Source organism: Glycine max, chromosome 20 (genome assembly GCF_000004515.6).
Source record: "Glycine max cultivar Williams 82 chromosome 20, Glycine_max_v4.0, whole genome shotgun sequence".
NCBI lineage: Eukaryota > Viridiplantae > Streptophyta > Magnoliopsida > Fabales > Fabaceae > Glycine > Glycine max.
In genome coordinates, this window is record NC_038256.2 from 43,076,212 (window position 1) to 43,090,215 (window position 14,004).

The following is a 14,004-nucleotide window of genomic DNA, read 5'->3' on the forward strand; positions in this document are numbered from 1 at the left end:
CCCACACAGCTGAGGTTATTTCAGCATCAGAAAATCTAGACACAAGGGCTTCATTCTCACTTTGACCAATGGAAGGTAGCTGCACACCATCCATGGTTGGTCTATTGAAATTCTGCTCAGAAAATCTTTCTTTAAAATGATTGAAAGCCTCAAATTTAACCCTACTAGGGTCCTGAACCCATTCCCCATCAATGATCAATCCTTGAATAGCATTATGTCTTCTTCTATGATTTATCAGCTTGTGGAAGTAAGCTGAATTTCTGTCCCCTTCCTTTAACCATTTCACTCTAGCCTTTTGCCTCAACATAGATTCATAGGCATTAGCAGCTTGCCATAATTGCTCCTGAAGAGACTTCTTGAGCTCCCTTTCAGATTGATTCATAATTCTGTTAGATATACCAGCCTCCAAAGCATTCAACTCCTTCTTTAAAACCTGAATTTTCTTAGCATTAATAACTCCATTGGATGAACTCCACTGTCTAATGCAGGCTTTAATGAACTTCAATTTTTGCTTGAGTGCGTATCCTCCCCATCCATTAGGGTGATAATTGCTCCATTTAAGGGTCACCATTTCCTGAAATCCCTTGTCCTGCAGCCACCAATCCATGACCTTGAAAGGCTTAGGACCCCAATCAACACTTTTGGATCTTAGAAGGATAGGGCAATGATCTGAAAAATCTCTGTCTAGTACAAACTGTGTTGTATCAGGCGAAAGAGTCAACCAATTATCAGAAATGAAGAACCTATCCAACTTGCTCATAACACTTCCATTAGGTCTGATCCAGGTATATTTTCTACCTATAGATCTAACCTCTTCTACAGCCATAAGAGAAATCCAGGAATTGAATTCCTCAATACTGGATGCATTAGCCAGATTCTGAGATGAACTCAATCTCTCATTATGATTTCTTATCGAATTGAAATCTCCTAAGATACACCACAATTCATTTTGATAGGAGGACTTCAAAAGCAGAATCTCTTCCCATTGATTTCTCTTCCCTTGTATATCACAAGGCGCATAAACATTAATAATGATGACTTTCTTGTTTTCCTTTACCCACAATCCTTCCAGCAAAATAAAACCACTCCCCACTGACTTCCTATTCACCACAAAGGAATCATTGTTCCAAATGCATAACAGGCCACCAGCAGAATTAGTAGAAGGGAGACATTCCCAAGTAGCATTACTATCCCCCCACAGGTATTGACATAGCTTCTTATCAATGGAGTCTTTCTTAGTTTCTTGAATGCATAGAACATCAATCTTGTTGGCCAGAGATAATTTTCGAATAGCTGACCTCTTGACTCCACTACCCAAACCTCTAGAGTTGAGAGAGAGAATATTCATGGAGCAATTGTGTTGTTTCCCATCTCTGTTGTTGCTGCAGCTGAATGACTTGTACTAGCCTCATCCAAAAACTCCTTACCCCTGTTTTTAAAATTTTCATCAAAAGATATACCCAATTGACGAGCTATCTCCCAATGCTGATCACCTTCCACTCCATTGAAATCATTATTAAAGCTACTTGGGGGAATAGGACTATGGGGTTGGTGATCCTGCTTAGGGGTCAAAGGACCAGATTGAGAGTCACAAAGGTCAACCCCTTCCTTATTATATTCGAAGGAATTACCTGCTACCATCACCCTTGTATCCCCTTCTGTTCCAATTTCATTTAAAATTGGGCCAAGATTTAAATGGGCCATGGATTTTGCTATATGACATGTTTTTCTTCTGCTATAAACTTTTAAGGCAGAAGTGGAGTTGCTCTCTTTTTTAACTGGGCTTGTCTTTACCAGGCCCATCTTCCGAATATCTACATCCTTCTTCTCACATTGGGAATGCGATACAACGTCCCTATCATCCATGCCCAGCAAGTTTGAAACCTTATTGACCATTGGAAATTCATCAGGTCTGTTGACTAAAGGTTCTTCTTCCAAGGCCCCTTGGTCTCTCATTATATCACCAGCATCAAGTGTGATCTAGACCTGAATATTGAGAAACTCATTTTCCTCCCTAACCAAAGACTGCCATCGTGATTTTCAACTTGACTCCTAAAGACAAATATTAATAAGAATTAAATAGTTGAATAAGTCATATTCACAGAAAATTTAAAATGCAAGCACAAAAAATTACAAACAACTATAAATGTAAGATAATTAAGCAGAAAGACATTCTATCTTTTTACACATTGGATATCTAAATAATTACTAGGGCCTCCTTATTCAATGACTGGCCATATGACAATGATTGACATATGGACTGAGCTTCTAGAATATCCACAATGTGATAATAGTGGTAAATGAAGAAAAATAGATAATTTAGAGTTTCCACCCTGACCATTTCTAAAAAGTGGTAAATGAAGAACATGAAGAAACAAAATGTATAGTCTAAACTGCATTCCATGTCTACCACTACCTACTACTTCTTGAGCGCCAGTATTTTTCATGTTAGATTTAAAACACACTAATTGAGATGGGCCTATTTTTCCATTTTCATGAGATTCAATATATGTCCACCAATATTTATACTGGAAAGCTTAATTTAGCAAGATTTGATGACAACACCAAACTGGTAAATTATGTTGATTTCAGAAACTTAGATAAAGACTCATGAAATTTATACAGTGGGTCACTGAAAAGTGACTGCTAATCTGAAAAGCTAATAAATGGGCACAATCAAAATCAGATTCTAGGTTCTAGCTTACATCTATGTTGAAGTAAGCTATTGTGACATTCACTGCTTCAAACATGAATATGGATGCAGGAAATACTATATCATTCTTACCTGTTTGGAGATGAGATTACCATCATTATGTACATCTTCGATCATCAAATCAGAATTTTTTTTCTAACATTCGCAAAAGACAAAGAGGTCAAGATAGGAGTTTGCAGTGCCTTTTATTCTAGACACAAGAAAAAATTATTACACTAAAAAAAGTGAAAACCTGAACCCTTACCAGATCTGTTTCATGCATAAATTTCCAATCTAGTGCTTCCAACAACTACACATACAAGTGAAAGGAAAAAATAAAAATCAACATGAGAGGGATTGACTGAAAATTTTACAAAGTACAAAAGCATCCATTCATACCTTGTTTTCCAATACCATGATTTGTTCACTCATCCGTTCTCGTTCACCTTCCATACAAAATGACTTTAACCTGTTTTGAAGATACATAAGCATTAGCAACATGACATTATGGAAAACATGTATATGACAAAAAAGTCACTGGTAATCTAGCTAGCACCAATTTGTTGGAGAACTTGGACTGGTTGGTTGACTAGTTTCTTTTGAGTTTGACAATACCATAAGGCTGTGTTCTTGCCTCAACTGATTTACATTTTTTCATATTTGTGGATATAATAGGCAATGTATATATTGTTCGTACTGGAAGATTGATTTTTGGTCATAGAGTAACTATGCCACTTCCCAACCTTTACTTTAATCATGAAATCAAAGTGAGTTACTTTTGCATGCACATGAATAAAAAAAAAGCAACAAAAAAGTATTTTAGCTGTATCAATAAAACATGCCTTCTAATTTCTTCTTTTAGCTGCAAATTTTCCATAGCAAATGTAGTTGCTTCATTATTCCGATCCACCTGGGCCCGCAAGACCTCAATTTCCTTCAAGTGCTCCTCTTTTTCTTTTAGCAAGTGTGTCTCAGCTGAGATCTTCTCAGAAGCATCTGTTTGTAATCTTTTTATTCCAGCTTCTCGAAAACGTAGTCTCATCTTCAAACTTTGTATGTCATCTTCTCTTTGTCTCACCTAAAATCATCCCATATTTTCAATCATTTAATTCATCACAAAAACATCAAGAATTATCATTATTGATAAATCAACAAAAAACAGTGATTATAAATTAAAACATTGAAAATACTAGAATGGAGCTCTATGACAACAAACTAAATTGATAGGTGTTTCTCATATATAATTATAAAAAACTACTTATAGGTCAAAACTTGTTTATTCTCTCCCTCATTAATCAATCATTCAAAACTGATAACAAAACAATAAGAAATATATGGCTTTTCAAAGATACCAGCTTCATGGACGCTTGAATTTCATCTCTTAGTGCCTGTAATTCCATGTCTTTGTCCTTTTCCCTTCTAAAGGCCCCAACAAGGGCAATGTCATAGTCTTTTTTCTGCAAAAAGAGAAAGATGCTTATCAGTAAATAAGTATTAGGTAATTATGTACAAAGACTCCAATTAAATCAATTAATATTCTTGTAAATTGATGATGGCATGAAAAACCACCCTCAATACTGATGCAGAGCATTTGACCCCATAACTGGTATAGTAGGATAGTAGATAGTGGAATAACCACTATTATGAAATTTATAGATATAAATTAAGTAATTTATATTACATTATATGCTAAAAAATTATAAAAGTTACACAATTAGTAGTTGAACTAGTAAAGTGATATTCACTTATACTCAAATTATATAATAACATTACACACTATCAGTAATAGACATTCCATTCACAAGTTTGTACCATTATTATTACGTTCAAAATTAAGTTCACACATGACATTATTTACAACAGTGTTATTTAGCCGCTTGAAATAGTATTGTAAAATGGCGTTGTCTGAGTAAATTCTTTTTATTTACAAAAATCAAAACCTCTCTGACTAGTTTTTAGTAGTTACAGTTTATATTTGCAGTTTTTTTGGTATTGGTTCAGTTTATTCTTTATTAGTCCTTTCATATATTCAAGTCATTAGTCTAACTTTAGAACATATCTCAGCGGGTCTATCAGTGTATCTATATTTGTCAAGTAGACAAACACATATTCCTTTTCAAGTAAGTATGCCATCATGGGGTCCTTCATTTTACGAAAACCATGTGTGCCCCTACGTATTTCCCAATTTATCATATCATTAAATGTGGTGGATAGGTTTATTGTTAAAAAAAATTATACATATACAGCAAGGCCTGATATGAAACATGCAAAAATAGACCTCTGAAATTTGAAGTCAACCATGTGCTGAATTCAAGGTTATTAAAACTGGGGAAGAACCTTACAATTGAGAAGAAATTATAGAAGCAAACATTAGTCAGCCACTTGCAATTTAATTCTTTATAATATGAAGTTGATTGCCGCAAATTATTTTCTACATATTACACAAATGTTTGTCATATATGCGGTTGATTGACGAAAGTCTTATTATTTTTCAGGCTGAATCAGGCACCAAAGAATCACCAAAGAACTCTTTTAATTATTTGCAGGTGTGTTTATTGTTTGTAGTAATAGTTTAAAATATGTTTTTTAAATTTCACAAATGAGAAACATGTATGATGCCTGAAAACATGTATGCGTTTAATGCCTTGATATTCATGCGGTGTAATTGTTCTTTTGAGCTGTCTAGTATGATGTTTATTATGTCATACAATTACCAGAGTACCACAGGTACTATAGGTACAAGTATAGTTTAAACACAATTGTGGTTCAAAAGATGAAATTAGAGGATGGTATTGTGGACCAGCTACAGCCCATAACTTAAGTACATGTATGCTGCACCTCTTGGAAGAGGTCTCAACATTTACCCTTCCTTTGTTGTTTATTTTTCCCGGGAAAAATCAAATATATTATGTATAAAATTCAGTACTAGGTGTACTGAAGTAGGCTACAATAAATCTCTTCATCTCCGCCTTTTTATTTCCTTACCCGACCATCCCCATAACATGTATTGCAAGCTGTTCAAATTTCTCCAGTCCCCTTGCATGCGGAGCATGTCATTGACCGCTGGAAGATGGCTAATGGTGCTGCCTCCCAAATATAAAACCCAAAGAACTCACCAAAAAGTTCAAAACCACATAGATTAACCAAAGTGATCCTTTATATTAGAGGACCAGTGATTAAAGCTAGTGTTGAATCCTTTCTCCCTAGCTTTTAGCCAAGACCAAGCTGAAAAATGAAGCTGAATTTGAATTGCACCACTTTCGTCATTCAATTTCGATGCTGTCGTTTCTGCAGTTTTTGTTGAAAAATGCCAAATCCCTTGAAACAGCCATGCACCATTTGACTTGTTAGCATTGTTGGTCCAACTAACTGCACTTGCTATTGTGTTTTGTAATGCAGCGTTTTGTACAAACGGTGCAGTGCTGCTGTGTTTTCTACTGCAATTGGTGCTCTATGCTTGTGATGCATGTCAAGTAATCCCTAAGCCACTAACGTTTTACATAGAAGGCGTAACATGGATCGAAGTTGGATGAACGCATCACGTATCACTGAAGAGTACGAGAATGGTGTTGAAGAGTTTTTGCAGTTTGCTCAAAGTAAAGCGGAACCTATGTGGGGGAAATTTTTTTGTCCATGTGTGAAGTGTGCAAATGGGAGACGCCAAACAATTGATGACATAAGAACTCATCTTATTTGTGAGGGAATAATTCGTAGCTACACAAAGTGGATATGGCATGGGGAATCCCTCGATACAGCTGACATGTCACAGCCTGACGATGTTACTGCAGCCAGTGGAAATCCTATAGAAGAAATGATTCGCGATCTTGGGCAAGAGGGGTTTGAAGAGGCACATGCAGCGTTGTATGACAACATAGAAGTTGATTCAAAAATGCCTTTGTATTCCGGCTGCACATCTTTCACAAAGTTGTCTGCTGTGTTAGCTCTAGTTAACTTGAAGGCCCAATTTGGGTGGAGTGACAAGAGTTTTAGTGAGTTGCTGATGTTGTTGAAAACAATTCTTCCTGCTGATAACGTGTTGCCAAAGAATCACTACGAAGCAAAGAAGATTTTATGTCCAGTTGGGATGCAGTACGAAAAAATTCATGCATGTTGTAATGACTGCATTTTGTACAGAGGTGAATTTGCTGAACTACATGACTGCCCTGTGTGCGGGGTTTCAAGGTACAAAACGAGCAACGGAGATTCTACTGTACTAGTATCTGCCGCCAACCGCCGTCCAGCGAAGGTGTGTTGGTATCTCCCAATAATACGAAGGTTTAAGCGGTTGTTTGCTAATGGGGAAGATGCAAAAAACCTTATGTGGCATGCAAATACCAAAAAATCAGATGGATTGATGCGACATCCTGCAGATAGCCCGCAATGGAAGGAAATTGATCGTCTATATCCTGACTTTGGGGCCGAGCCTAGAAATTTAAGGCTTGGTCTTGCAACAGACGGAATGAACCCATTTGGAACATTAACTACTAACCATAGCTCATGGCCCGTTTTGCTGTTCATTTATAATCTCCCTCCGTGGTTGTGCATGAAGCGAAAGTATGTTATGCTGAGTATGATGATAGCTGGTCCAAGACAACCAGGTAATGATATCGACGTATATCTAAGACCTTTAATTGACGATTTGCGGAAATTGTGGGATGAAGGGGTTGATGTATGGGACGCAAATTTGCAGCATGCTTTCAAGTTGCGTGCAATGGTTTTTTGTACCATAAATGACTTTCCAGCCTACGGAAATTTAAGTGGATATAGTGTCAAAGGACATCACGCATGTCCTATATGTGAGCAAAATACAAGTTTCCGCCAACTTAAACATGGAAAGAAGACTGTCTATACTAGGCACCGAAGATTTCTCAAACAGTTTCATCCGTATCGACGATTGAAGAAGGCATTCGATGGAACTCAAGAACATGAAACCGCGCCAATTCCATTAACTGGTGATGAAGTATATCAGCGGGTCAAGGATGTCGAAAATATGTTCGGCAAGTCCCCAAAAAAACCATCATCCACTTCAAACATGTGGAAAAAGAAGTCTATTTTCTTTGATCTTGCGTACTGGTCCGATCATCATGTTAGGCATTGTATAGACGTGATGCATGTCGAGAAAAATGTTTGTGATTCTTTAATTGGGACCCTCCTAAACATGAAAGGCAAGACAAAGGATGGTTTCAAGTGTCGTCAAGACTTGGTTGACATGGGTATACGTCAGGTTTTGCATCCTATCTCAAAAGGTACCAGGACATATCTGCCCCCAGCCTGTTATACAATGTCAACAGCTGAAAAGAGAAGTTTTTGTGAATGCTTGCGTAATATGAAAGTCCCACAAGGCTACTCTTCAAACATCAAGAGTCTTGTGTCTGTGAATGAGCTTAAGTTGGTTGGCTTGAAATCGCATGATTGTCATGTGTTAATGCAACAACTTTTGCCTGTTGCAATCCGCGGAACATTGCCTGAGAAGGTCCGTGTTGCAATCAGTCGCTTATGTTTCATTTTTAATGCTATATGTGCGAAGGTCATTGACCCTAAACAGTTGGATGCTTTGGAAGATGAGGTTTCCATTGTCCTTTGTCAAATGGAGATGTTTTTCCCTCCTTCATTTTTTGACATTATGGTACACTTAGTTGTTCATCTGGTAAGGGAAATAAGGTCTTGTGGTCCTGTGTATTTTAGATGGATGTATCCAGTTGAGCGGTACATGAAGGTCTTAAAGGGTTATACGAAGAATCGACATCGACCAGAGGCCTCAATAGTGGAAAGATACGTTGCTGAAGAATGCATTGAGTTTGCCTCACAGTACATTGACTCATTGAAACCTGTTGGTGTTCCTGCATCCCGGCATGAGCAGCCAAAAGCCGGAAAGGGTACTCGTGGATACAATGTTGTGACAATGACTAGACATGACGTGTCACAAGCACATTTGTATATATTAAACAACACAACAGAGGTGTTTCCGTACATTGAGGCTCACAAAAAACATGTTAGAGATAGTCACCCCAAAATGAACATGATGAGGGTATTGCAAGAGCACAACAAAACTTTCATAAATTGGTTTAGACAAACAATAGTTGCTGATAAAACTGTTTCCAGAAGACTGACATTGTTAGCCATTGGCCCAAATCTGAATGTCCCTACATGGAAGGGGTATGACATTAACAATTATTCATTCTACACAAAGTCCCAAGATGATAAAAGTTCGGTACAAAACAGCGGGGTCTGTGTTGATGCTGATTCGGATCACTTTTGCAGTACATCGGACAACAACCCCATTCGAGCATCCATGTCTTACTTTGGTGTCATTCAAGAAATTTGGGAGGTTGATTATACAGCATTTAGAGTGCCTGTTTTTAAGTGTCAGTGGGTCAACGGGACAACGGGTGTGTTTCAAGATCCATTGGGATTTACTTTGGTAGACCTTAGTAAGGTGGCATATATGGAGGAACCTTTCATTATGGCAGCACAAGCCAGACAAGTTTTCTATGTACAAGATCCATGTAATTCAAGATTGTGTGTGGTTCTGCAAGGAAGACCAAGTGGAATGAATTACCATAACGATGAGTCAACCCTTGACATTGCTCAAATGTCTGGTTTTTCGAAACAATTGCCTTCAATGAATGAAGCTGATGAAGTGGATGATGGACATGCAAATCGTGTAGATCATGATGAAGGTCTATGGGAAAACATTCCTACAGGCTGAGTGCGAAAGTAATGCTTTGTTTAATGTGTAAATATAATGATTATTTTACTAGTACGCCTTTGCTTTGTTTAATGTGTAAATATAATGATTATTTTACTAGTACGCCTTTGCTGTGGTTAATTTGTAAATCTGAAGATTAATATTAATTGTGTATTTTTTTTACAGGATCATGGCCACAGATCCGACGTCTCCCCCGCAGTCCGATGGTCAATCAGAGGCGACTTCCAAGAGGAGTAGAACAACGACACGGTTGAGAACATTGACATTAAGAACCGTGGATCAGCCCAGACCGGCAGTTTATGTGGATCCCGCTACCGGGAGAGCATCGGGACCGATGCGTGAAAAGTTCCACAGCTACCTAGGCGTAGTGGCGCGAGAAAAGGTTCCCATTATCCACAATAATTGGAAAGACGTACCTGAAACGCTAAAAGACATAGTGTGGAATGACATTCTAGTAAGTCCTTCATACCAAATAGTATATTTGAATTACCCATCAATTTTTCTGTTAAAAACATATTTGTGCATATATCAAATATTTGTCCTTTATAATCTCTACACGTGTTTGCTGCCCTTTATTTTAAATGACTTGTCCTTTATTTGAATAGTTGATTTGATATCGTAGACTCCCATATTTGTAAAGAACGACACAAGGGCAGTTTTTATTTTAAATATGAATATTAGTTACTTAGATGAGGTAGAGAACAAATATTGGCAGATCAAAGATACAGAACATAACAAATCATGTGTATAATAACTTCACAAATTTAAATTGATAACTAAACCACGTGGATGAAACGTGTATATGCTAATTATGTAATACCAATGAAATAAGGAACAATGTCAAAAATTCTAAAACAGTAGTAGTAGACACTGTTTTGCTAAAATATCAGCAACTTTGATTTGCTTTCTTGAACAGTAGTAGTAGACAGTCTATTATTAACTAATTTTGTTTATATAAGCAGAATTTACGCAAGTAATTTTATTTGAATAAGGTAAATGTTTCTGTAAAGTGTTCTTTATACGTGGAAGATGGATCAGTATTGATTGAGTAATGTAGGAATTGATTCATGAAATGAAAAAGATAAAGAGTGACAAATGGTTGAATTGGGAAATAAGTGGATAGTAAAATGGGTGTACTTGTGTGTGTTTTATAGTGGTCCAAACATCCACTACTAGCGGTGGAACATGTTGAGATAAGTCTGGGAAGGAAGAATAGCACCTTCTAATGCTAATCTGTAAAGGCATTTTTGCCCCACATCAATCCTCAATCACTGGTACAATCCTTGACATTATGCAATAGTGTCAAATTTAAGGTATCACTTCTTACCTTTTACTCTTTTGCCATATTTCAATTTCAAGGCAACGTTAAACGTTAAATATTTCCTACCAGATTTCCTGCTTTCACTCTGTGTTTTCGCAAAGAAATATTAAAATGTGACATGAACTTGGTTGTTTTCACGGTTTTTTATACAAATCTTTGAAGGTCACAAATAAACTGTACAGAAGATGATAATTATTTAGGAAAATAGGAAATAAAAAACCAAAATATTGTTAAGGTTTGTACCAGCAGGCAGAAGTTATTTCCTTGTTTATTGTGGCATGCACATTGTCAACAACTTTAACATAAAATAGATGAAGATTTATATTACACTTGCAAGTCTTTAGTTATTTCGTTGTTTAATTAAATGTCACAAGCCTCAAGTCTTTAGTTCAAAACCTGCAACATCCAAAAAAAAGCTACAGTTGCAAGTGAGGGGAAGGGACAGAACAAAGCTTGTCAATTAACTCTTTTTTTTTTTGGAAGGCTGAAAATATATATATATTATTAATAAGATGACCAGTACCAGTGGTACCAGAAAAAGAGATTACAAAGCACCAAGGTGCTACCCTCCAAAAAACAACAACAAACAGCCAACCAGCAACCAGATCCACCCCCACTAAGCAACCAAAGTGGATATATTAGAGGACCAATGGTTGAAACTAGTACTAAAATCTTTATCCTTAGCCTTTATCCAAGACCAAGCTAGATAAATAGCATAGTCCATGACTGAGCTGGTATTCATACATAAACTATAAGCTGACCTAGTGGTGTACTGTCCATTAGGTTCAGGCAACCATATCATATTATCCTTGACCTGGCTTTGAATAGGCACATTGCTGATCTCCTCCAAAAACTGAACAGCCATCTGACTTTCATGATCAAATAGAATTAACTCTTTTTTTTTGGAAGGCTGAAAATATATATATATTATTAATAAGATGACCAGTACCAGTGGTACCAGAAAAAGAGATTACAAAGCACCAAGGTGCTACCCTCCAAAAAACAACAACAAACAGCCAACCAGCAACCAGATCCACCCCCACTAAGCAACCAAAGTGGATATATTAGAGGACCAATGGTTGAAACTAGTACTAAAATCTTTATCCTTAGCCTTTATCCAAGACCAAGCTAGATAAATAGCATAGTCCATGACTGAGCTGGTATTCATACATAAACTATAAGCTGACCTAGTGGTGTACTGTCCATTAGGTTCAGGCAACCATATCATATTATCCTTGACCTGGCTTTGAATAGGCACATTGCTGATCTCCTCCAAAAACTGAACAGCCATCTGACTTTCATGATCAAATAGGTTCCTCCTCCACCTCAAGTCCCAGCACTAGCTATTATTGTTAAAATGGCCCATTTGTGACATGAGAGCCTTTTGTTGTCTACTTATGAGGAAAAGCTGGTTGTACTTCTGCTGTAGGGTGTATTGTTCCCCTAGCCAATTGTCAGACCAGAATTTGATATTTTCCCCACACCCAACCTTCCAAGACAAGTTCTCTTTAAAAATACTGCAGTCCAACTGATGATACAAGCTTCTAATGTCTCTCCACCAATGAGAATAGGCCCTTCTGTCTCTATTATATTGAAATTCTGACCAGCCACCATATTTAGAGGTTAAAACTCTAACCCATAGCTGATGCTGATCAGATGCAAAAGCCCATAACCATCTACCCAACAAAGCTAAGTTGAATTTGGAGATATCCTTTATCCCCAGTCCCCCATCAGACTTAGGCAAACAAATATCATCCCATTTCACCCAAGGGATTTTTTTATGATCAATGTCTCCACCCCACAGAAAATTCCTTTGAAGGGATATCACACTTGAGGGATATCCCAAGGGGCTGCTTTCATGAAAGAAAGGAGATAAATTGGGAGGGCATTGAGGACAGAATTTATCAGAGTAATCTTCCCCGCCATGGATATATTCTCCAGCTGCCGGCAGTGCAGGGTGTTAGCTGCTTCCAAAGCCCAATTGACACCACCACCAATAATCCCAAACTGACTTTTAGCAAAATTAATCTTTAAACCAGAAACTAGTTCATATCCTCTTAATAAGGCCTTAATAACAAGAATGTTGTCCCACACAGCCTCTCCAACAAAAACAGTATCATCAGCATACTGTAAAATGTTGATAGGTTCCTTCGTCTTTCCAACCAAGAAGCTTCTATAGAAATTTTTGTGGACTGCTTGTCTCATCATACCGGTAATGCCTTCTCCTACAATATTAAAGAGCAAGGGAGCTAGAGGGTCCCCTTGTCTCAAACCCCTTGTAGGTGTAAATTCCTTAGAGGGGCTACCATTAATCAAAACTGATATAGAAGCTGAGTGGAGGCAAGCTGATATCCATGATCTCCATTTTGGGCAGAACCCCAATCTAAACAGCATGTAGTCCAAAAAAGACCAAGACACTGAATCATAGGCCTTTTCAAAATCCACCTTAAATATCATCACTGGTTTCTTGTTTCTCCTTGCCTCCTCAACCACCTCATTGAGTATCAAGATACCATGGAGGATATGTCTTCCTTTAATGAAGGCAAACTGCCTTTCATCAATTAACCCATCCATAACAGACCTCAATCTATTAGACAGCAACTTGGCTATAATTTTATACATACAACATATCAAGGATATAGGCCTATAATCATTGAAGGACTGAGGATGATTCATTTTAGGAATCAATGCCACAAAGGAAGCATTACTTCCATTAGGAAAGCTGCCATTGACATAGAACTCATCTACAAATCTTCTAAACTCTGGGCTCATGATATCCCAAAATTTTTTGATCTCCCAGAATTTTATTTTATCTTTTGAGCCTTTCCGTGTCCAGCCCATGAGTCCTCCCAGAATTTTATTTTATCCCCGCATCCCACCCTCCAAGTAGTGCCATCTTGGAGGATAGAATTCATCTGTTGGTCATGTGTAACCTCCATTAAGTCTTTCCACCAACCTGACTCATTATTCCTTCTACTGCCTTCCACCAATGATCTCCATCCACCATACTTGGAATGCAGTATCTTGGACCATAACTTGTTACTTTGCTGAAGCATATCCCACCTCCATTTTCCAAGTAGTTCCTTGTTGAAAGCCCTTATTTCCTGCTCATAAAAATTAGACACCAACATCTGATTTTGCTGCTGGCCAATGTTACTGAAGGATATCCCATTCAGCTATGGCCTGCACTGCATAGGTTCTGGAAATCTCTGCTGGAAAAACCTGTTTGATTTTGATTTGATTTTTTGCACAAAACAAAGAGGGGAACGAGCAACAATTTGA

General features: G+C 37.5%; 1 protein-coding gene and 1 long non-coding RNA gene across 2 annotated transcripts; one reads left to right on the top strand and one right to left on the bottom strand.

The window, feature by feature from the left end:
- Window positions 1–2,957: 2,957 nt before the first annotated feature.
- Window positions 2,958–3,157, bottom strand: LOC121174323 (uncharacterized). The gene is made up of 2 exons (XR_005890361.1): window positions 3,092–3,157; window positions 2,958–3,002 (listed from the first exon to the last, which is right to left on the bottom strand). It is a non-coding gene; the product is annotated as an uncharacterized lncRNA (long non-coding RNA).
- A 3,049-nt stretch (window positions 3,158–6,206) lies between these two features.
- Window positions 6,207–9,401, top strand: LOC106795032 (uncharacterized). The gene has a single exon (XM_014763564.2). The coding sequence runs from the start codon at window positions 6,207–6,209 to the stop codon at window positions 9,399–9,401; it is 3,195 nt and encodes a 1,064-aa protein (XP_014619050.2).
- The last annotated feature ends 4,603 nt before the right edge of the window (window positions 9,402–14,004 follow it).